The sequence below is a fragment of the Spea bombifrons genome, chromosome 1 (assembly GCF_027358695.1).
Source record: "Spea bombifrons isolate aSpeBom1 chromosome 1, aSpeBom1.2.pri, whole genome shotgun sequence".
Lineage (NCBI taxonomy): Eukaryota > Metazoa > Chordata > Amphibia > Anura > Pelobatidae > Spea > Spea bombifrons.
Genome location: NC_071087.1, coordinates 85,125,538 through 85,149,029, shown reverse-complemented (window position 1 = coordinate 85,149,029; position 23,492 = coordinate 85,125,538). Strand labels below are relative to the sequence as shown.

The window sequence follows — 23,492 nt, the reverse complement described above, 5'->3', positions numbered from 1 at the left end:
CTGGAGGGCTAGTAGGGTGTCCCAAGCCTGTTAGGAAGTCTAAAGAGCCCCCTGCTGGCTGATTAAAAAATAAAGGGCTACAGAGATTCAAGAGATATTACTAAGGGGATGTCTAGGTATGTTGCACTGGGAACACACAAATCATAAAAGTTGGAATAATAAATAAAAAGGAGAGAAAAAAATGTGTTCGGCTTCTTCATACCCTACCACTAGGAATAAAAAATAAAAATCTCCACTGCCCCAAAACCATGTAAAGGAGCAATGTCACCATGAAATTACTGGTATCTACAACATACAAAGTTATCCAAAGGGATTTCTGGTCATGCTGCATTGGGAGAAGTGCAAAAATAAATAATACTTGAATATAGAAAAAAGTAAAAAATAAAAAACAATATTAAAATGTGTCCCAATGCTTCATGCTTCTACCACTAGAAAAAAATGAAATAAAAACTTTGTCACAAACCCACAAGTATTAAAAATAAAACTAGAGTACTATTTAAAGGAGCAATGTGACACTCTGAAACATTATAAACCTAGGCATATGGAGTACTACTGTAAATAGGGAATGTTGCTGAACATAAATTAGCTGACACCTACTATTTTTCCGCAGTGACACCTATGCTGTACAAGTAAATTTAAACAAAACAGCAAAATAATTTTTATAATTCTTTAGCCATGTTGATTGTTTTATGTGTTGGTATTAATACATTTTGTTTTAGATATATTAAAGAGACACTTAAGCCATCAGATGCATTTTCATATATATGATAGCTGAGTGTCCTTTTTAAATTAACATTTTTACAATACAAAAACATGGAGCGATTCAGCCGAATCCCCTTCTATGCAAACTGTGTTACTGCCTGGCACCTCCTTGGCTTGCAGGAAATGTGTTTGGCCAAAAGCATCTCCTGCTTACCAGCGCCCATGCTTGGTATACCGACCTTCAATCTGCCAAAACTGGCACCAAACTGGAAGCAGATGGGCACCGCTGGAGTATCATTATGTTAATAAGGTATGTCTATTTTTTACAGATATTACAATACTTGAAAAGTAAAATAAGCATTCCCAATTCGTGGGTGTGTATGATTTCAAAAGATGGCCTTGCTTGTCCAGATAAAAAAAAAAAACCACAAACAAAAAACACTATGTAATTTATGTAAGTACACTAAATCAAAAAAATAGTTGAATAAACATATGCCAAAAGAACCCTGTCCTTGGGTTTTGAAATGCCCTATGTCATGGAGGGGTTAATATGTTGACAGAATGCAACTTCTGTAAGTTACTAGTATACAACTTTTTCTCATGTTGGCTTCACGGGCCACTTTTGTTGTAACATACCAAATTGGTATAAAAAGTTGTTTTTTGTTTCGTTTTGCAACCAGAATTTATTCTAAAATAGAATGCGCAAAGACAAAAGATTTCCTCAAAACTGAAAAGCATATAAAAAGTATAAGATGGTGGTGAACTTCTTTGAGAAGTAGAAAAAAAAATATTACAATTGTGTAGAAACATATATTACTATATGTTGTCTGTGCAAACACAATAATTAACTGTTTGAGGGAAACCGCCCCCCCATACATGTAAAAACTAATGCGCTCATTTCAGTTTCCCTATTTCTATCCAGTTTTCTTGGTGTTTATTTATAAAACCTAAACCAGGCTACAAAATACGACGGGAAGCAACCGAAAGTTCACATTAGCTGCTGTATAAAATAATCCTTACTCCCATTGCTTTCTTATGCAAGTTTTTTTCCCTCCCCGGTATTGCTTTCTGCTTCTTTTGCTGCAGCGTTTGCTTGTTTTAGTTGCAGTGACGCCCTGCGGCCACCGGAGGCAGTGTCAATGAGAATTTTTTTTTTTTTTAATATTTCAGTGGCTTTTTTTTTTCCCCCTCCATGGTTTCTCCTCCTCGCTCTTGCGAGTAACTTGGCGTTAGGTCTGAGCAGCTACCACACGTTTCTTATACAGAGAGAGCGCTCAGATTTTCTCCCTCCATTAAGGACACCTCGGGCTGCTCTTTTTGCAAGCAGAGCACTGTGTAAGCTCCAACCCCCTCCCTTGCAAACTTTTATTTCTCTGCTAGATAACCTAGAGAGTGGAGGGGGGGAATTAAAAAGCAATCCAGGAGGGGGGGAGAGAAATCTTACATAGACCGGTACACGGAGAGACCGTGGGGGGAAAGCACGACAAAAAAAAAGAAACACCGAGAAGATGGACATGAAAAAAAGAATTCACCTGGAGCTGAGGAACAGGACGCCGTCTGATGTAAGCTCGCACTTCCATTTCTATGTATATTTCTATATGTGTATTTAATGATATTCGTGGGCTCCCGTCGCATATCCCTGGGAAGTGCATGCTTTCCATGATCATGCTGTTTATTGCCTTCCAGCTAAACTAACCGGGCAAAGGGCTCGGGTGATGGCTTTCACTTCACTTCTGGTTTTAAGTACCATGTAACCACATGGGTGTTTTTCTTTTCTGCTCGCCCACCCTTTTAGTCCAGTTGGTGTTATTACCTATTTAGTTTAAAAGAATAGTGACTGTTGGAGCACATATACATACACATACAGTATATCTATCTATATATATATATATATATATATAATATAATATATATAATGCGCACACACACTATTTCCTAGCCATGACTTTACGTGTCCCCCAGATTTTTGCTTGAATAATTCAGAGAATTCTTTTAGAACGTGATATGATAAAGCGGTGTATGGCCCCACTGTGCCTGCCTTTCAATAACACTTGCTGGACTCCAGAATGAAATGTTGAAAACTTGACTCGCAGCCTGTTTTATTTATTTTTTTGTAAAGAGGGGGGGGGGAGAGATCTATACGAGGAGGGCAAATCATTCAAAGTGTGAGTTTGTTGCCTGTATGAAAAGAGGAGGTGGGGATGGATGGCGTTGTGGAAAATTAAATTTACTAGCATGGCTTTCAGAGTTTGAAGTTATTTTATGTTTTGTTTTTTTTGCATGCAGGATGGTAGCCATGTTTCTGATATATGATGATACTTTTCTTTGAATGATCGTGCATTTGTAGCAAAGCTTTGTGCTTAGTTTTGCTCTTGTTTCCACCCTTGCAGTCTCAGGCACCATGCTGAGTGTTTGGGCTGTTAAAATGCACATCTTTTCTCCTGCTTGTCCTAGTTGGGGAGAGATCTGATAGTCTGGGAATGGTAGCCCTTTTTTATTCCGTGGTGTGGTTTTTAAGGTGATTTGTCATGTTGATTTGTCTAAGGGGCAGGCTGGAGGGGGGGGGGACGCTGAACGCTTTATCATTTTGTATTTAACCTTTCCCTTGTGCTTGTTAGCGGCAGTTTGGCAGATCGGGGCTGAATTCCCAATGTGTGTCAGACTAGCACATTGTACGTTTACGTTTTGTGCCCGTCTAGTGCTTTAAGAAGACACCCGAAACATGCAGATGTGTCTTTTTTTTTTAACTACAGTATACATAGTTGCATCAGGACGTGGAGGTTCATTAGTTTATGGACAGGCAGAAAGTCAACATCGAAGTTAGTGTGATAAAGAAATACATTAATACAATGCAGCTAAATGTGTGTAATTTGCCCACAGAATGGAGCCACACGTCATGTAAATTTTTGTGTACATGGAAACAGTTGCAACGTGTGTAGCCAAGAGAGCAGTGCGTTGCACACAGTGGGGTGTTATGTACGCAAGCCCTGTCTGTGTAATGGAAGGCTATGTGTACAAGACTGACCCGAATAAGCAGCCCCCTCCCCCAGCTATGTGTCACCTCAGGGTGCAGTGCACACAGGGCGCTCCCATTGTGCGCCATAGCGTCTATACCACACAGCGTAGCCCCGTTACTGTGTTCGCGCCCATATACACTGTATAAACGCGCTGCGTGTCCGGCATGCTGTTATTTCACGGGCATAGCTCGTACCAGTCAAAGAGAGAAACTCGCGTTTTAATACAACGTCCTATACGCTGGCGGGAGCTTCATTGTCCGCGGCATCGCGCTGTGACGTACTAACGATAAACACAGTCGATGTTACGTAACTAGTATTTCTCTGCTACGAAGTACAGTCCATATTATCTGTAGAGTAAACGGCTTGTGGGCGACATCTTCTTCCTCCTCCTCTTCCTCCCTTGTTGGTCGGGCGGGAAAGCGCTGAGCGGGGAGGGGGACAGCCCCCCCACCCCCACGACATACACACCGTGGTCTGTAAACGCAGAAACGGCTATTACGCGCTTGGTAAACATCACCCAGACACGCTATTGTCAATGTGCGTTAAGGCCATGTCCGGCGTTATTTCCCCCCCACCCTATCGATGTGCAATGTCAGAGGAGGAGACATCGCCATGTTGTCGTCCTTGTGTTCCTCTCAACTCTCCATGTTGGATGTGCCTGGGCTCTCCGTGCTCTCCTCCTCTTGTGACAGCTGCAGTGCCCGCCTCCCACCCTCCATTTTGCCCCAGTTCGGTGTGTGCCCGGCATGGCGCTGGGGGTATTTGTTCAGCAGGCTGTTCGCATCCCTGTCTTCCTCGGCTTTGCGGCTGCCTTCTCCTCCTCCTCCCATCAACCCCCACCCCCCCCTCTCTGTGTATCTGTCTCTTTGTCTCATGGCTCCACAAAATCTCCTCAGAACCTTCACATATTTTACACACCTACTGTACAACTATTAAAACCTAATATTACCGTTTCATAACATTTCTTTTACTTATATTTCTACTCCATAACCACTGCTCTTTTTTTCCTGTTTTTTTTTTCGAGGCATTTGATATTCTTTCAATTGAGAGGGTTTTTTATTTTTATCTCCCAGACCTTTCATTTTTGATATATAATTTTCTGTTTACATATATCAAAAATAAAGAAGAAAATAATACTTCAACCCCGTTGCATGGGTTTTGTTTATATTGTGTAATTACCTTTTGTGAACTATGTCCCTTCAGCCTCTTAATGGGACTGTTTTCAATTTAATATATGTCTCCGAACAGGACCTGTCAATGAGTTGATAACCAGATCCACGTGGAAAGCTGGTGCTTGATAAGAAAGCCTAGTGTTATTTGTAGTATAAATAATGGATTGTATTTCCTCTCGCTCACATTTGGCTTGAAATGACAAGCGTTGTTTAAAATGTGCAGCTTCCTTTTTTACAGATACGCTGGAGGAGTTAGTCATGTGTACATGGTGTCCAAAAGCAAACGTGTCAATAACTTTCTCACTTACCCAGCTTTATGTAGGTGGTATCAAGGTTGCATGGCGCAAAAGACCTATTGTGTGTCCTAACTGTAATAGAAACACTGGCCTCATATTATGAGTGCACCACAACATCATAACTTCATGGTATTTTTGGCTGAACTTGGTAGTTTGTTGGGACCAAAGAAAAATGTGCAGATACATAAACTTTAAGCGTCTCCAGAGACCTCTCCTTTCGTATTCTTTTGGGCTAATACAGTTCTATCCATTTTTGTTGAGAGGCCAGTTGTAGACCAATATATTCTCTGGTGACAATTGGTAACACTGAGCACTTGTTTTTCTTTGTATGATGTGAGGAGCACAAAAACACATTTGAAGGACCTGCACCTCCAGATTTTTTGGGTCCCAGTCCATCTGTCATGGCTCGCCTTGCCATATCTCTAAGGTTTATCTGGTCAGTGTCACTTTTATTTTAAAGTGCTCATGTATTCTACCCAAGTTTATCTCATGACATATTGGTAGTTTCATGAATGACCCAAGTGATCAGGCCTGTGTCCTGTTTACACATTGTAAAGCTCTGCGGAATATGATGCCACAATATACATCACTATATAAATCAATAATCTCCAGTTTGATTTCCATTGGAATGCGCATGTAGTATTTTTAAGATTAGTTTTATTGAGGTTATTTGTTGCTTCCTTCTTGCTTTACATAGCAGTTTAACCACAAATGATCAGGCCTAGGAGGATTGCCTGCGATGTTATCTGTAGGAATAAATGCCAGATTCAAATATATCAAAAAAGTTTTGCTGGGTCTAAGTTGAAATACCGCTAAATCTCAAATCTAGGATGGCTTAAAAGTCCATCAGGTTAAGCAGGTGGTTGCATGATGGGATTTTAGTGTTAGAACTTGCTGCAATTGCTACTTTGACAGAAATTATAAATCACTCCACTGTGTTTGTTCTGACCAAAAACAAAAAACTACTTGGGCAAGGCTATTCGTTTTTATTTATTATGTGGAAATGAATATAAGTCGCAAACTCCTACGACCAATGGATGAAAAGCCTCCATGTTTTGACATTGGTCACTTAATGGTTTATTCAAAATGAGCCAAGAACAACCACTAGCTGACCATTTTCTCCTTTTTGCGTTCACTAGTAATCACAGTCATCAAGTAGTTTTGGAAGAGTTCCCCATTAGATTAAAAGTCATTGTGGGAGTCAATTCAGAAAACCTCAAGTAGAGCTGAAGATACTTTAGATACGTTAGATTTAGATGACTCACTAAGATAGCTATCGGCACTTCATCAGAAAGATGGAAATATATTAAATATAAGTTAACTTGCTAGATTTTTTTTTTCTTAAAAAGCATTATGGAACATCATTTAACAGGAGGAACAGTAGTAATTGAGTGTTAGCATTAACAGGACCTTTTTATATATAGTCAAAACAGAGTCTGCAAGCGAGTTGTTTAATTTCAACTTGTTGACTTCATTACGTGTTGGTCTAGCTTACCGCATAATGGAGTTGATGAGTAAGAATGTTTCAAGTTGCGTGCAAACTCATGGTTTACAAAGTAAATCCTGGCCCACTGAGTTAGTTTAAATAATACACATCTCCTTGTTTTTTTTATTATACTGTACTTGTGTGAAAACTATTTTTTTTTAAATACAACTTTAATAACTATAATAGGTTAAGATATTTGCTTACTTTATGCCGAGAAGATATTTCTGAAGATGTAATTGACTCCTGTTTCCTGAATGGCTAATTATTCTTCCTTATAAAGAGGCATTCATTGGTAGAAGCCAAAGCTGTTGTTAATTCACGATTCATTTGCAGGAATTTCTAGAAACTTAGGTGAATCTTCTGAGACTTGGTTAAGATCTCCTCTGTTGGCGTAGGTCATAACAGTCAGTGGCTGCAGGAGCAATGAGTTACTGTGTGACCAAATCACTGGCGGCAAGCAGAAGACTGGGTCTGTTGCTCTGCGAAAGTAGCTTTTGTAACATTTAACTCCTTTGCAACCGATGATATACCAGGTGTTTAAAAAAAAAACCTGTGACATACCTGTTACATATTCGGCTAAAGGTCTACATTTAATCACATGCACTGATACAGTCAGATGAAAGAGGCAATGCTGGTAAACCCTGCCTTTGTCTCTGTCCTCTACCGCTTTGCTCTGATCGTGAGCTGGGCAGGGCTAGAGAACAGTGATAAAACCGTGCTTCCTTGTGTGCCAAGTGCAAGGTTTATAGGAATGTTTTAAATTATTTTTTTGCTTGACCCTAAGGGGTTAATATCGTACGCTTTCTTGGTGTAGGCAATTTAAGGTCAGAGTTTAAAATAAAAAAAGTATAATAATAATAATAAAAACATTTAAAATAAGCTACAATCACATACATCAATTTCTGTAGATAGCCCTGAGAGGGGGGCAACATGGCAAACACATAAAAATTGCTCTGTTCCTGTAGTGTAAAAAGCTTTAAGGGGTTTAAAATCTGAGTTGATATATATTTATTTTGATAAGCAAATAATAAATCTATAGCAGTATTTTTTTTCCTTCCTTGAGCATAAGTTGGGAACTAAATAAAAATCACATCAGATTCACTGGACTCTTTCCTTTGGACTGAACTGTTGTATGTACTTAGTGCTCAAGAAATTATATAAGAACTACCGTATTTGCTCGATTATAAGACGACCCTGATTATAAGACGAACCCCCAAAATCTGAATATTAACTTATGAAAAAAAGAAAAAGCCTGAATATAAGACGACCCTATAGGAAAAAAGTTTTACTAATAAATGTTAGTTCATGTAAACTATGCTAACTATTTTTTTAATAAAAGCTATGATTGAGAAAAATTTTGTTTTTCCTTTTTTTTTTTTTCAACCTGCCCCCCCCAGTTATGCACATCTGCCCCCAGGCTTGCCACTCTGCCCCAGAAATGCCTTATACCCCATATATGCCACTGTGCCCCATGATATGCCTTTTAACCCTCTATATGCCACTGTGCCCCATGATATGCCTTTTGACCCCCTATGTGCCACTCTGCCTCCAGAAATGCCTTATACCCCTATATGCCACTCTGGCATTTAGGGGGTTAAAAGGCATATTTTGGGGCAGAGTGGCATATAGGGAGGTAAAAGGCATTTCGGGAGGCAGAGTGGCATTAAAGGGGTTAAAAGGCATTTCACAGGGCACTCTGCCTCCAGAAATGCCTTACACCCCCCATTTAACACTCCCCCTCCCTCCTCCAAACTTACCAGTGCTTCTGAATTGGGGAGGGGGGGCGCATAACGCAGGAGGATCCAGGTCCCCTGCATCTGAGTCCCCGGTGCTTAGTCCGGGCAGCGTGTAGAGCTCCACGCGAACCGCGTAGAGCTCTACACGCTGCCCGGACTAAGCACCGGGGACTCAGAAGCACCGGTAAGTGGGGGGGGGGCATAACACAGGAGGATCCAGGTCCCCTGCATCGCTGCGGGGGATCTGGATCTTAGTCTCATAATCAGACCTATTTGAGGTCTGATTATAAGACGAGGGGTATTTTTCCGAGCATTTGCTCTGGAAAAAACCTTGTCTTATAATCAAGCAAATACAGTAGTTTCCTTATCGGTTTTTATGTATTTTTTGACAATGTTTGTCATACAAAAAAATAATACTGAATGTTTGATGTAGAGTATTGAGTCAAAACAAGACGTATTACTTTAATTTGGGGGGAATATTACAGAATTGCAAAACCGAAAACACAAACATTTAAAGTGCATTTGATGGCTGAATTGTCCCTCTACCATTGCTATTCTACTCATGACCAAATACTAGACTAGTGAAACTTCTTTTTATATGAAGAGATGCAAATTAATAATCTATAAAACTGTGAGGGTTATGCTGTCTGTCTAAAATCAATACATGCAATATAGGGTTAATTACCAGCGATGACCCCATATAATAGTTCCATTATGTTACTACAGGTACACATCGTGCTGTGAAATGTCTGATACGCAAGTGATATTGCTTCCTTTTAAACCAGGTGGCTAGGAAGTGTCATTTTTGGATAATACTAGTAGTTCTTGCACTTTTTATTTTCTTCCTTGAGCTATTTCTGCTGAAGGAGTCCTGCGCAGAAGTAATGGACACATTGCATGTGTGCACTACGTCTCCCGCACTGCTGTAATTCAGAAATGGTATTCCTTTTGCCACAAGGCCGTGATGACACAGTGGACGTTACGTAAATCATTCTGATTAGTTTGAAGAAAATGTATCATTGTAACCAAACGGTGGTTAAAATAATTGTTGCCAGGATTTAAAATTAAAAAAAAAAAATTGTCCACAAAGATGCAACAGGTTGAAAAGTTTTTTTGTAGAGCACTTGTTTGCAACAATGTATTGTAGCCTATGCTGACAAAAACAGCCCCCTGGTGTCCTGCTGCTCAACGGGCCCCTTGAGCTTTAATCTCCCCAGAAGGCCAGTTTACACTGTGGGGCTTTCCACAGTGAGGACGACTGATGTAGAGGTGTTGGTTGGGGGCTGCCATAGGGCAGGCCGAGTGCATCGCTCAAGATAAATGCGTCACTGTTTATATGCAAATGATTAGTTAATACTGGGGAAATGTCAGTTGTATTCCCTGTTTTTATTATACAACCCCCTAGATTGTGAAAGGATAAACGGTTACAAGTAGTTTCTCTAAGAGCGCATACCTGTTTCCTACTTGGCGCTACCTGCTCACTGTCACTGGGCACTGTGTCTTTCAGTGAGGTCGGGTCATGCCATTTATCCTCTTTTGTTTACTCTTAATAACCATTTTTTCAATATCTGGGTTAATGTGAAGGCTGCTGTTAACTGTTCTCATTTTGGAACCCAGGAATAAGTTACTGTATGCACCTGGAAGACCGTACAGGTCATGGGAGGAGCACACAAAAATCGGTGGCATATGGTGGCAAAACTAGCGGGATCTAATCAATATTTGCTTGATGTTTTCTCCCTTCTCCTTAAAACGGCTTTCTGAACTAGGAATCTGCAACGTAACCAGAAAAAACAGAGGGAGAACCAGAAGGGCCTAAAGTTGTGTTGGCAGATCTGCTAATGCAATGACATCTTGCGCGATCTTGGGTATCATATAAAACTCCCTTGCGAATGATATCACTTTCTTTCAAAGTTTTCTAAACGTGGGCTTTTTAGTGTATGAGTTAGTTTAACCTTTGTAGCTATTTGAAATAAGGAATTGAATGGCCTATATAATGGGTTTCAGACAAATATTGACGTGTAACACTAGCTTTCAGCCAGTGAGCCTGAATATGTTGGAATCTTCAGTGGATTTGGTCTCTAACCCTGATTCAGATGTTGGGTTATCATCTTTAGTTCTGAAAGTTTAACAAAACCTACACAGAAGCATTTGAAATCATTCTCCCGCAAGTATAAAACCTAGTGCTCTGCAATCTTTTGGTGCCTTCTACATAAATATACCGTATTGGCTCGGATATAGGCCGCCCCCGTATATAGGCTGCACCCTAAAAGTTTGGTGCTTTTTAAAAGAAAACGTTTTTTTAATAGACATGCTGCCACTCCCCCCCCCCGAGATATGCTGCCACTGTCCACCCGGACATATGCTGCCACTGTCCTCCTTCTCCCCCCCGAGATATGCTGCTACTCTGCCCCCCCGCAATACGCGTATACAACTTCCGGTGCCGGCACTCAGCGGATTGGGGGCAGAGGTAAAACGCATCGTGCGGACGTTCACCGGCTGTGGCAATGCGCATAAACAACCTCCGCTGCCGGCACGTCTGCACGATGCGCTTAGACAATCTCCCTTGCCGGGACTCCCCCTGTGGGAAGTGCTGGCAGGGGAGGTTGTCTGAGCGTATCAGAGAGTAGGATGCAGGTCCCCTGCACCGCTGCGGGGGATCTGCATCCTAACCCTGCTGCCTGCCCGGCGCCCAGAACTGCATGTCCCGGGCGTCGGGCCCTAGACCCCGAATATAGGTCGCACCCCCACTTTAAAGACTTAAAGTGGGGGGAAAAAAGTGCGGCCTATATTCGAGCCAATACGGTATATACAGCATTTAACACAGAATGAATGTTCCTGGCCTCGTTGTTTAGTTTCTGTAAAGTCCATATTATGTGATGCGTTCCTTATGTCCTGTGTGTCCATTCAAGAGCGGTGGCATATGACGGTGCTTTATAAATCCAGAATATAGAGTATTTAGGGTTTTTTTTCGACACGCAGAAGGAAATTCATAGATTAAAAAAAAACTTAATGTTGATTAGGCTGTGTTTTCAGCCTACATTGTCGATAGTGCTTCTGATTTCCACAGTTTCCATGGCTTTATGTGCAGAGTTCAGGTAACCGTCTTCTCATGGAATGTTGACTGCTAATTCTCACATAACTCAACAGTTGTGGTTTTGTGAGTCATTGAAAAATAATACATTACTTGGTATTTTAATCTGGTGGTAGAGCAGTGTGGAAATGTCTCCAACAGAAAAAACCTACTCTATGCCTCCAAAAATAGTTGGACTTGTAACTGAGTAGAGTTTCCCTCACACTTCTAAATGCTAGTTGGAGAATCTCTTAGACAATTGAATAAGATGTGGTGTTATGATGGCAGGAAGGCCCTTTTGGCAGCCATTGTTGTTTGGATGTTTGAAACATAGATGTAGAGTTTGGACTTAAGGATGTGCGACCAGGGTTCTGTCATCTCCAAGCGCCACCTGTCATTTCATAGAACTACAAGGTATAATAAGTAACCTCTCAATATGTGAAAAAGAAAAGGTGTGATTCCAAGGAGTGCAGTTCTGCTTTGATCCAAATAGTGATATGTTACGTTTCCACGTAATCCAGAGCAGTTTGAGGCATATGAGAAAAGTGTGGTGGTAGACATTTTTTGCCATGTGGATATTGCTAGAGCGGATTATGAAAGCTTTGATTATAGTCGGTGTCGCATTATGAATAATATTTATTAAGTTATATAGTGGAATCATGTTCTGCTTGTCTATACGGAAGGTACACAGCAGAAGTAGTGCATCACGTACCAATCTGGAAACAGAAGGTTAGGAGGGCCCTGTAACGAGCTTGCAATCTTGAAGTGAGAATTTGTCTTCATGTGATGTCATTCTATACAATTTAAAGACGCTAATCATTAGGAATTATATTATAACCAAATAGAATAAGTTTATGGGGTTCAGAATCATGTTTGATTTCTTGTTCTTCACATAAAAAAAAATAAAAATGTGTGGTTCTGCATTTTACATTTTAACGTGTATCCCTGGACTGAAACTCGCACGCGCAGGGCATGCTCCCATTGATTTCAGTGGGAGCAATTTCCTGCCACAGATTGGCAGCTTCATTTTCTTCCTAAGGAAAAGCTTCATATGCTATCCTGCATATTGCTAAACTAGGAGTAAAACCCCCGTGGATGCCCCCCCCACCCCAATTTTCTGGAGTTTTCCATCAAACCTGGGGAGGAATTTCCAAAACTTTAAGTTGACTTTTTACACGGCTGCACACCGAAATATAAAAGAAACCTTAACCAGCTTTGATTTGCGGTTAGGATGTCCTTCCTCATTTAGTGCAATTTCATACTTTGTTTCCCCAAATGTTAAAGGAACACTCTAGGCCTTTTTTCAGGTAAAATACATACCAAGTCCTTTTTGCGTGGACTCTGGTGTTTTTACCACATGCAGAATGGTGCACGCATCAACAGCCTCCTCTGAAAGCAGGAAGCATTCTTAAGTACAATTGCCATGGCAGCACTAGGATGAAAAAAAAGTCCCCCCTTTTCCAGTTGATCCCAAGCCAAATAAAAGGCTGATTATTTTTTGGACCTACCCCTTTAATAAATGTGATATATGCATGTAGACTGTATACAAATCCCACATAGCTGACAGTACCCAAGAGACGTAGTCTAGATATCGCACACATCATCATTTTGGGTATTGGTCATGAGTGCTCAACAAGGTTTCACCTGCCCAATTTTTAAATAAAAAAAAAAAATCCTATTTTTATTTTTTACACTTATTTCTGGGTGGTGCTTTGACGAGTTGGCAGGGCACCTGCCGCATCACATTTCATTACTCCTGCTTGTAAGCATACTGGAAATACACACAGGGAATTTTTTGTTGACGATTGTGGAAACAACTAGATGCTGGTTATCCCAGTCTCAGGAAGACATTGGGTGGCTACCTTACAGAGCGATTCTGGCAGTCTGTCATCGACCAAACGTGATCCTTTGCTCTTTCTTCATCAAATGCCTTTTTTGATGTTTATATTTATGTTCCACATGTATTTGAACTAACTTGTAGGCGTGTGACATATCCACTTTCAATTACCATAATGAAAAGCTTTGAAGCACTGTTGTCCTACTGCGGTTGGCGTTGCTTGAATCCAGAAGCTTCTTGAGAAGTAGTAGACTTCATGGGGGCATTTGATTGGAATTGTTAGCTTGTCTCCAGAATAGAATATTTTGGGTCTGTTCACTAAAGGGAGAAGAATTGTGGGTTGAGCGCCCTCGCTTCACCACACACTATGAAGAGCTGACCCCAGTGAGCTTCGATTGCTGGAAGATCTTTAATAGTGCTGTATAATGCCGAGTTAAATCAGTGAGATTTTTTTTTTTTTTTTTGGTCTCCTCACCCATTCAATTAATTATACATTATGCAGGGCCAACATGGAAACTTGCAGTGCCGGCCCTTGAGTAGTGAAGTGAGTGTGATGAAAACAAAACTCCCCGTGGTGAATATAGCTCGTTTTGATGTGCTGTTTGGGGTGTGAGTTCATTTAGAAAGCTCCATGGTGTGCTATTGCTCATTGATAATGGGCCCCAAACTGGCAGTTAGATTACTAAGGCACACTTTTTCTCTAGACCTTTGGGTACGTTAGCCCTGACGGTAATATTTTATAAGGCTGTTTGAAACCTTTGGATTTGGACACCTTTAAATTTTATTAGGGGCGTCAGAATACTTCTAACTTGCCGTGGTATTTTAACACATGCTCATGCAGAGCTATACCCGATGTCCTCTGCACAAGAGCGGCTTGTGACATCCCAGTGCTGCCATCTGGTGGTTATATGGAACAAAAAAGGCTTAATGCCTAAAAACAGTACTTACACATAATGTCACGATTACATTTATTATGATTTCAGTGGTCCATAATTTTTTTTCCTTCTATATGTTTGCCTTCAACAGGTACGAGAGTTGGTTTTGGACAACTGCAGAGCACATGAAGGCAAAATCGAGGGACTAACAGCTGAGTTCATCAATCTAGAGTTCCTAAGCCTAATAAATGTGTTATTGATGTCTGTTTCAAATCTTCCCAAGCTCCCAAAGTTAAAAAAGGTAAGGAACAAAACTGATTTGTTAAATAGCCATTTTAAGGTTTGTTACAGCACTTTATTAAATCCAGAACACACCCATATGGGGAAAATGGTCGGGGAATGAGAATGTACACGCTCAAGCTCCCAGTATAGCCTTAACTGTATGCAACACCTGCAATTCTTGTTGAAATGCTGTTTTGGTTTCAACTAACAAGGGCAGCAAGGCCTACCAAGATTGCTTCTCTGATCCATGAAACGTTTGGGTACGACTGATGGAGGCTGCTGTGGTGTCATATGTATGAATACAACAGTAGTTGTCATTGATGTTTATTAGTGTTTTTTTCTTTTTATTTCAGCTTGAGCTGAGTGATAACAGAATTTCTGGAGGTCTGGATGTTCTAGCAGAAAAACTACCCAACCTGACACATCTAAATCTCAGTGGAAACAAATTAAAAGACATTAGCACCTTGGAACCGCTGGTTAGTGTTTGTGGCATTCTTATTTAATTCATAGATTAAGACTATATCTTGGAAATGTATCCATGGAAGAACCAAGACCTTAAGAGTGGCACACTGCAACAAGCTAAGGTCATCCCCTTGTGTATGTAGAGGGAAGAACACAACACGGTCTGTGCAAGTGAATCTGGCGCAAATTTTACAAACCTGGTATTCACGTGGGATGAATCAATCGGAAGGAACCTTTGGTTTTTCTTTTCAATAATACCACTTTTTTAAAATTTGCACTAGAATACATTGTTTAAAGATGGGCACATTTGAGTAGTTCTGTTGGAAGCCATGTATTTGCCAAAACTTCATCACATATATTTCTCAACACGGCACAAAAAGATGTGCGTATGCTGATCTACATATACCGTATTTGCTCGATTATAAGACGAGGTTTTTTTCAGAGCAAATGCTCTGAAAAATACCCCTCGTCTTATAATCGGGGTCGTCTTCTAATCAGACCTCAAATAGAGGTCTGATTAGGAGACTAAGATCCAGATCCCCCGCACCGCTGCAGGGGACCTGGATCCTCCTGTCGTCGCCCCCCCCCCCCACACACACTTACCGGTGCTTCCGGAGGTGAAGTTGGCAGCGGGGGTTTGTATGCGTCCGTCGCAAATACCTTCCCCGACTGTCAGAGATCAGAGTTCCTGATCTCTGACAGCCGGGGAAGGTATTTGCGACGGACGCATACAAACCCCCGCTGCCAACTCCACCTCCTTCCGGCTGCCGCGGAATGAGACGTCAACCCGCTGCCCCGGCAATACAGCAGGAAATTGGAAGCACCGGTAAGTAAGTAAGTGTGTGTGTGTGTGTGTGTGTAGGGCATTTCTGGAATGCCTTACACCCCTATATGCCACTCTGGCACTTAGGGGGTTAAAAGGCATATTATGGGGCAGAGTGGCATATAGGGAGGTATAAGGCATTTCAGGAGGCAGAGTGGCGTTAAGGGGGCATTTAATAGTGCACTCTGCCTCCTGAAATGCCTTATACCTCCCTATATGCCACTCTGCCCCATAATATGCCTTTTAACCCCCTAAATGCCAGAGTGGCATATAGGGGTATAAGGCATTTCTGGAGGCAGAGTGCTCTATATAATGCCTTTTAACTCCCTTAATGCCACTCTGCCTCCTGGAATGCCTTATACCTCCCTATATGCCACTCTGACCCATAATATGCATTTTAACCCCCTAAATGCCAGAATGGGATATAGGGGTATAAGGCATTTCTGGAGGCAGAGTGGCACATAGGGGGTCAAAAGGCATACCATGGGGCACAGTGGCATATAGAGGGTTAAAAGGCATATCATGGGCCACAGTGCCATATTGGTGTGGCAAGCCTGGGGGCAGATGTGCGTAACTGGGGGACAGGTTGGAAAATACAAGAAATAAAAACAAAAAAAAAATATTTTTCTCAATCATAGCTTTTATTAAAAAAAATAGTTTACATGAATTAACATTTACTGGTAAAACTTTTTTCCTTTAGGGTCGTCTTATATTCAGGCTTTTTCTTTTTTTCCTAAGTTAATATTCAGATTTTGGGGGGTCGTCTTATAATCAGGGTCGTCTTATAATCGAGCAAATACGGTAATTCAAAATCCAAACGTGTTTCTTTTTAATGACTTGTGAACTCATTATTCTCGGTGAAGAGATGTAGTGTTGAGTTATATTTTTGGATCTCATTCTCAAATCCCTTTTAAAAAAAAAAAAAAAAAAAAAAAAAAAAAAATTTAAAAATAAATAAATAAATTACACAATCTAATATGTGGCAGAGGTTTAGCCATTACATTGACCACTGACACCGATATTAGGTGTTAAAGCATCTGTCAGCAGGTGGGGCACATTTCATCAGAAGTGGTCCAAGGGGACATTGGGGGGTGAAGGGTGACCCGTGTGGTCAAGTCCACCAGACGAGGTAATGTAGCTCAAACTGCTTAAAATGTTAATGCTGGTTCTTATAGAAAGGTGGCAGAACACACGGTGCATCACAGTTTGATGCGTATGGGGGCTGCATAGCCGTAGACCAGTCAGGGGGCCCATGCTGACTCCTGTCTACTGCCGTAAGCCCCTACATTGGGCACGTCAACATAGGAACTGCACCACAGAGCAATTGTATAAGATGGCCGGGTGAGTGTGTGTCGCTTACCTGGAGAACACATGGCACCGGGATGCATCCATGGAGCCCCCACCTCGCAATTTACAGGACTCAAAGGACATGCTATTAATGTCTTGGTGCAGATACCACAGCACACCTTCAGAGGTCTAGTGGAGTCCATGCCTCGATGGGTCAGGGCTGTTCTAGCGCACAAGGGGGACCTACACGCGATTAGGTGATCATAATGTTATGACTGATCGGTGTATGTGGCAGAATATACCTTTTTTGTAAGATGTTTTTGCTCAGCTTTCTTCATGTTCTACCTTTCTGAAGTAATACTGGGAATGTCGTCACTTCACTGTTTGTCTACAACAACAAAAAAGATGGTACATAAAGGGTGGGCTTTAACAATAAATAAATAAATAAAAATGGGCTGCTCAGGCTTAAATGCCCGGGCCTATTTTTTGTCCCAGTCCGGGCCTGCATATCTTTTGTAGATTCTGTTAAGCTGTTAAGGCCAAAATGTGGGATTCACGTATTGTTAACCTCTGTTGTTTCAGAAAAAGCTAGAGAATCTGAAGAGCCTCGACCTGTTTAACTGTGAAGTAACAAACCTGAACGACTACAGAGAAAGTGTGTTTAAACTCCTTCCGCAACTCACTTACCTGGATGGATATGACCGAGAAGACAAGGAGGCCCCAGACTCTGATGCAGAGGCTGATGGAGATGGTGTTGATGAAGAGGAGGAAGATGAAGGTAGGTTATATGGTTTATAATATGTATGTATGTATATGTGCACACACATGTAGTTCATTTTCATCTTGTTAATGCACTGTGTGTTCTCAATGCATAAAAATATTCCTCAATATAATTCTCCTCCTTTCTATGCCGGTTGGCCTAGAAATGTGTCACCCAAGATCGGACCACTTTAAGCCACTTATTTGCTGTATGCATGCCCGCTAGCGGGTTTTCACTTACGCAAGCTATACAGGTGTACCTCCCTTGTTGCATTACACAGCCTTTGCAGATTAGTTTTTTTTTTGTTCTTTTTACAGAGGGAGAGGAGGAGGACGAGGAAGATGAAGAAGAGGAGGGTGAAGAGGAAGAAGACGTAGATGAGGAAGAAGATGAAGACGATGATGAGGAGGAGGTTGGGGAAGAAGATGATGAAGAGGATGCCAGTGGAGATGAGGTTGGTGCAACTAAGATTTTAATGATGTTATTGTGAGCTTAGTTGTTTGGACATTTTGAAAAAGAACGCCTACCTGATAATATTCAATTCACTAAATTTCCCCATCAAGTAAATCCAATCTTTAAAATATGCTTTATTTAAGAATACTTCACCTTTGAATAAAATGTTGACCCATTGGTTCGAGACTACAAGCTCTGCAACGCAAATCAAATCTAACGAATTTAGAAATTTATATATATTTTTAAAACTTGTTTTTGTGTTAAACAATAGCATCTGTAGTGTTGGTGGCCTGTCACTTTAAATTGTGAACCCACAAAGTGGCTGAAAATATCCGTGTATCGCACTCAACTTTGTGACATGGAGTGTTTGTGATCTTTTAGTAACAGGTGGCAGTAGAGGAAGAGTATGTTGGAAGCAGGCATTGATTGTATTTCAGGCAATAGGTGCATGAACTGTTATTTTTCTTTATTAGGAAGAGGATTTTGGTCATGATGGAGAAGTAGATGAAGAAGACGAAGATGACGAAGAGGAGGACGATGATGAAGGTAGCTATAGAAAGTATACAACAGAAATGATATATAATACAGATTTGAACAGATTGTATTCACGGTATATAGTCCTCCTCTGTGCACTTTTATTGCATTTACTGCAGTACGACAGTTATTCGTTGACTTATATCCACCATATAGACAGATATATCCTAAGAACCCAGGAGTTTTGGTTCACACTAAGGTGTTTGCATGTTCATAGTAGAGATGTGTTTTGGTAAGTATTGAATTTCAATATTAGTCTTAACTTCTGTCCGTCTTCTCTGTGAGTAGGGGAGAGGCAGAGAAGTGCTGCATAGCAGCAATCCACCGGGGATGACGGAAAAGATCAATTTGCAGCTCATCACACGGAGTTTAGGAATGCAGGGCTACAGAAGACAAATATATATATATATGTGTTATAATTCGTCATTTTCAGGGCACACCTTCCTAATGACAGACCCCTCGTATATAACTATATAGTCCTCCCATTCGAGCTATAAAAGCTAAAAAGTTGAAGTCTTTCCACAATATTGTGGAGTGTGTCTATGGGAATTTGGGCCCGTTCAGCCAAGAGCATTTGTGAGGTCAGGCACTGATGAGAAGGCCTGTGTCATGCAAAATGCCGTAAATGTTATCTGAAAACCTTCAAGAATAGCAGATGTCATGTCTCGGTTACCATAAAATCTTACAAGGACCAGGCATTTGCATGACAATGGATCAAAATATTAATACTAAGTTTCCATAGTAGAATCACAACATGAAGATGTTTTTTCTGCTGGCAGTGTGACCGCCAGAATAATGGGAAAATTAATTTAGTTCGGGTCTAGGAGTCGGTTTATTCCTCCAATCAGGTTTTTATTTTCATTTACTTAAACTTTAATGAATATAAAGGGCATGCTTGTGACTTGTTTATAAAGCAAACAAATATTCCTTTGCTGTGAAAATATCCATCAGGACACCTGACTTAATATGGTGGTCCTATGGGAGTGCCATGTTGAAAGTCACGGAGCTCTTCTACTGCCAATGTTTGTCTATGATGTTGGCTGCCTTTGTGCTTCGTTTTATAGACCTGTTAGCAAAGGCTGTGTCTGAAACGCCTAAACTCAATAATTAGGAGGGTTTTTCGAATACTTATGGTCATATGGTGCATATACATAATATATATAAATGTATATATATGTGTATGTATGTAAATTACTTATATGCCTTTATAAATTTTGCCTTTGCCTTTATATATTTTTGCTTTATTGTTTTGAGTAAAGTTGTATTTAAAGTGCCACCTAGTGTTCATCTGAAGGGTATTCAACGCTGACCTGCAGGATTTTCTTCTTGCTTTGGGCAATAATGTGGATAACTTTTTTTTCTCATGTACAGAAGATGAAGAAACTGGAAAGGGAGAGAAAAGAAAGAGAGATACAGATGATGATGGTGATGAAGAGGATGAATAAGATGGACAAATGGAGATTTCAAAAAAAAAAAAAGAGAAAAAAAGGACCTTAATGGATAATACAGTATTGATTGAACTGACCCACCCATGGATTTCTGATAAGCAAGTTGACACGCAGATTGCAAGCGTCGTAGCAATTAAAACATAACAGGCCCCCATCCCTGAACACCCAAAGAGCCAAAGAGTTGTTACTGTGACATTCCTACAGCCAATAACCCCCTCTGGAAGCTTACAACGTGGTTTATACTTAAGTTTCAAAAAGGCAAAAAAAAAAATTAAATATATATATATATGTATATGGATAAAGTATATACAAAGCTTTCGGCTAAACAGACCGGGACAGTGCTCTTGCTGTTCTGGTGGGGTTCTCAAGGGTTTTTCAAGTTAGAACGCTGAGGGTGTGAATAGTGAGTCATGAATGTCAATGGCTACCCGTTAAGCTGAGGTTGGAGCACCATTTTTACTTTCTGTACAACAACGGAAAAATAGAAAAAAAAAAAAAAAAAAACCTTTGTAAATAAAATCTTAACATTTTTGGTCTGTTTTTCATGCTCTGCTTTTTTTCCTTTTTTTCTTTTTTTTTTTTTTTCTAACAGTTTAATATTTTTTACAGTAGGATGTTTTTGCGACAACTGCAGATTAAAAAGTATTTTTTAAGAACCTGAGTGAAATAAACATGTTACTATTTGGTAAAGCCTAGTTGTATGTTTACATTTCTGAATGAAAATTACATTTCTCTGTGGTATCGCAACAATGAACTTATGCGATGAATGTGTAGTATCTTTATTTTTGCAGATTACATATTCATATTTTAAAATAATTCCTTTTTTATGAGGTTAGCAATTACCGTAATAATGTACGTATAATTACATATTTCAATTGGAAAGCCGATGAAATATATATATTTTTTGTAAAACAAAAAATAAATGGAACCTTAGTTTTGGAGACAAACAACCAAAAACTGCCACCCAAGTGCATTGTGTCTTATGGTGCTTCCGCATAAAATATTTCAATAGCCATCTTCACATTGATATTTTGATTATTAGTCCACAATATCAGATTGGCTTTCATCCACAAATTGCCCCCTGATAGGGCTGTGCATTCTCAGGCTTCATCAAAATGGTTTGTGGATCTCTTTGATGGAAAACTGGACAGTGGACTCATTAAAAGTTTTGGTTAAAAAGACATAACGTTGGTGATAATATATGATTTATACTCTAAAAGAGTTTTTTAATCCCTTTAATATCTTGTGGTAGAAGTCCCAATATTAATTGTAACAGGTGCTGTGCTTTGTGCAGCGTGCCAAACTTTTTAGCGACTGATTTATTTATATTATATATATATATGTGTGTGTGTGTGTGTTATCTTTCACATTAAGTATCATTATTGTTTGGATATAAAGTTACGCTAGCTAAACTAAAAACGGCACTATTTCCTAAGCTCTTCCTACATTTACCCAGCTGCTTTGTGGCTTGCCTCCTCATATCAGAGTGGTTCTTGTATCATGGGCAGGTCGCAGGTATACCCAGGTGTGCCCAGTTCCCCTTTATGGTAAACCCACGCACTCGCTCAAAAACCATACACACAAATTTAACCCTCTCTTTTCCCAGATGGAGCTAACCATAGACTTCACTCCGACCCATGCTGATACTAACACCATACAGTGGCACATAGGAATGGGAATGTTTGGGAATCGTAGCTTAGCCCTAGATCTCCAAGGTAGCCCTTGACATCCAGATAGTTGCAACTATGGTTACCTGTCTTTTATACCCCTTTTCACATTTGCCTCACTGGCATGCTGCTCGCGACAACCCTTGACACAGTTAACCCCTGCCTCCTTGAATCCTATCTAACAGAGGTTTTATTCATATGCCCCTGGTTTATAGCTTCCCTATGAGGCTTTTCAGGTCCCAACAAATCCTTTTCTTTGGATATCCAATAGAGCCAACTTGCAGTGTTCAGTAGGTCAGCAGCAAAATGGACTTAAATAATTTGTTCAGAATTACTTGGATAACTTCCATTTAGCAATTCCGGGAAAGTATGTTGGACGCAGCTCAAGAACAAGATAACGTCCCTGCCTGTCAATTTCATGGATCCCTAACTTGGCATGTAATTTATCTCTACCCAACCTGTGGCCCAAGATTTGCACAGGACAGCCCAATTCTTATGCATTGTTGGAATGGGTAATCCTAAGGCCACAAAAATAGGTATTGCTGCATTAGTCTCAGAAGATGTTACTGATACCAAAAAACACTCCAGTGGAGCCTCATCATCAGCTGTAAGATCTTTAATATGCATTCTTCAACCTTAAAAAAAACTAAACTGATTGATGTTTAGAAGATGCACGTTTAAGCCACAGTTTCAGTTCATATATCTTCATATGTTTTATCTAGTCTTGTTTATATATCTTATATATGTTGATGCTTATCCTGTAGGTGAATTAAGATTCTCTGGGACTTTACACAGAACATTGTCCGACTCTTATGCCCCATAGTGTATAAGGAATATATATGTATGAGCGAGCCTGAAGAACTTGCTGGGGCACACATCAGGATCCTCCTGCAGGCAGGGACAAAAGTTGGTATCCCAAGCTTACATGAAATAAATGCCCTCATAACTTTCATATCATCCGGCCTGGCTCACTCAAACAGCTGCGCCTTGCTGTGGGTAGACTCAGAGCAGGAGGAGGAGGTGGTAGCGCAGAGGTCAACTGTGGAGTACCAGGCTGATTGTAAGAGGATGGCTGTTTGTACAAAATGTGTTTGTGTAGGTTACTACTAAGCCTGTATGATGTGTGTTTGTTTCCTGGTGTGAACTTTGATTATAGGAGAAGGGACTTGTGTGTTAGTTTGTCATGAAACTTAGATCATTGTCTACTTTAAACCTGCTCCAGGTTGATAACGTTCATGTTTTAACAAAAATACCACAGGAAGAAAAATTAAACCAGTAATGTATTTTTTTAAGTATGTAATAGCAATCTTGTTCTGAGGTTTTGCAACGCAAATGTACTATGTAGATTTAAATTTAAAAACCACATAGATCGTTAAATAGAAAAAAAACCCACAAGTTTCATCAATCAAGTATGCAACAAGATGTTGGAGTGCTGTTTAGAAAATAATTCTGCGCAGTGGACAGAATTCCTAAACAGCCTTTGTGTTTTCTGATATAATAGGGTTACGTTGAATGGCACCTACTCTTACTAGATCAGTTATTCTGTAGAACTTCCCAGGAGCCATCCAAAAACTATTGAGCTTTC

At 40.3% G+C, this 23,492-nt stretch overlaps 1 protein-coding gene across 1 annotated transcript; it reads left to right on the top strand.

Annotated features, from left to right (window-relative positions):
* Positions 1 to 1,908: 1,908 nt before the first annotated feature.
* Positions 1,909 to 20,930, top strand: ANP32B (acidic nuclear phosphoprotein 32 family member B). Its single transcript, XM_053465786.1, has 7 exons — positions 1,909 to 2,264; positions 14,343 to 14,492; positions 14,827 to 14,949; positions 17,628 to 17,823; positions 18,123 to 18,259; positions 18,732 to 18,804; positions 20,164 to 20,930. The coding sequence occupies exons 1-7, from the start codon at positions 2,211 to 2,213 to the stop codon at positions 20,235 to 20,237; spliced, it is 807 nt and encodes a 268-aa protein (XP_053321761.1). The 5' UTR covers positions 1,909 to 2,210; the 3' UTR covers positions 20,238 to 20,930.
* The last annotated feature ends 2,562 nt before the right edge of the window (positions 20,931 to 23,492 follow it).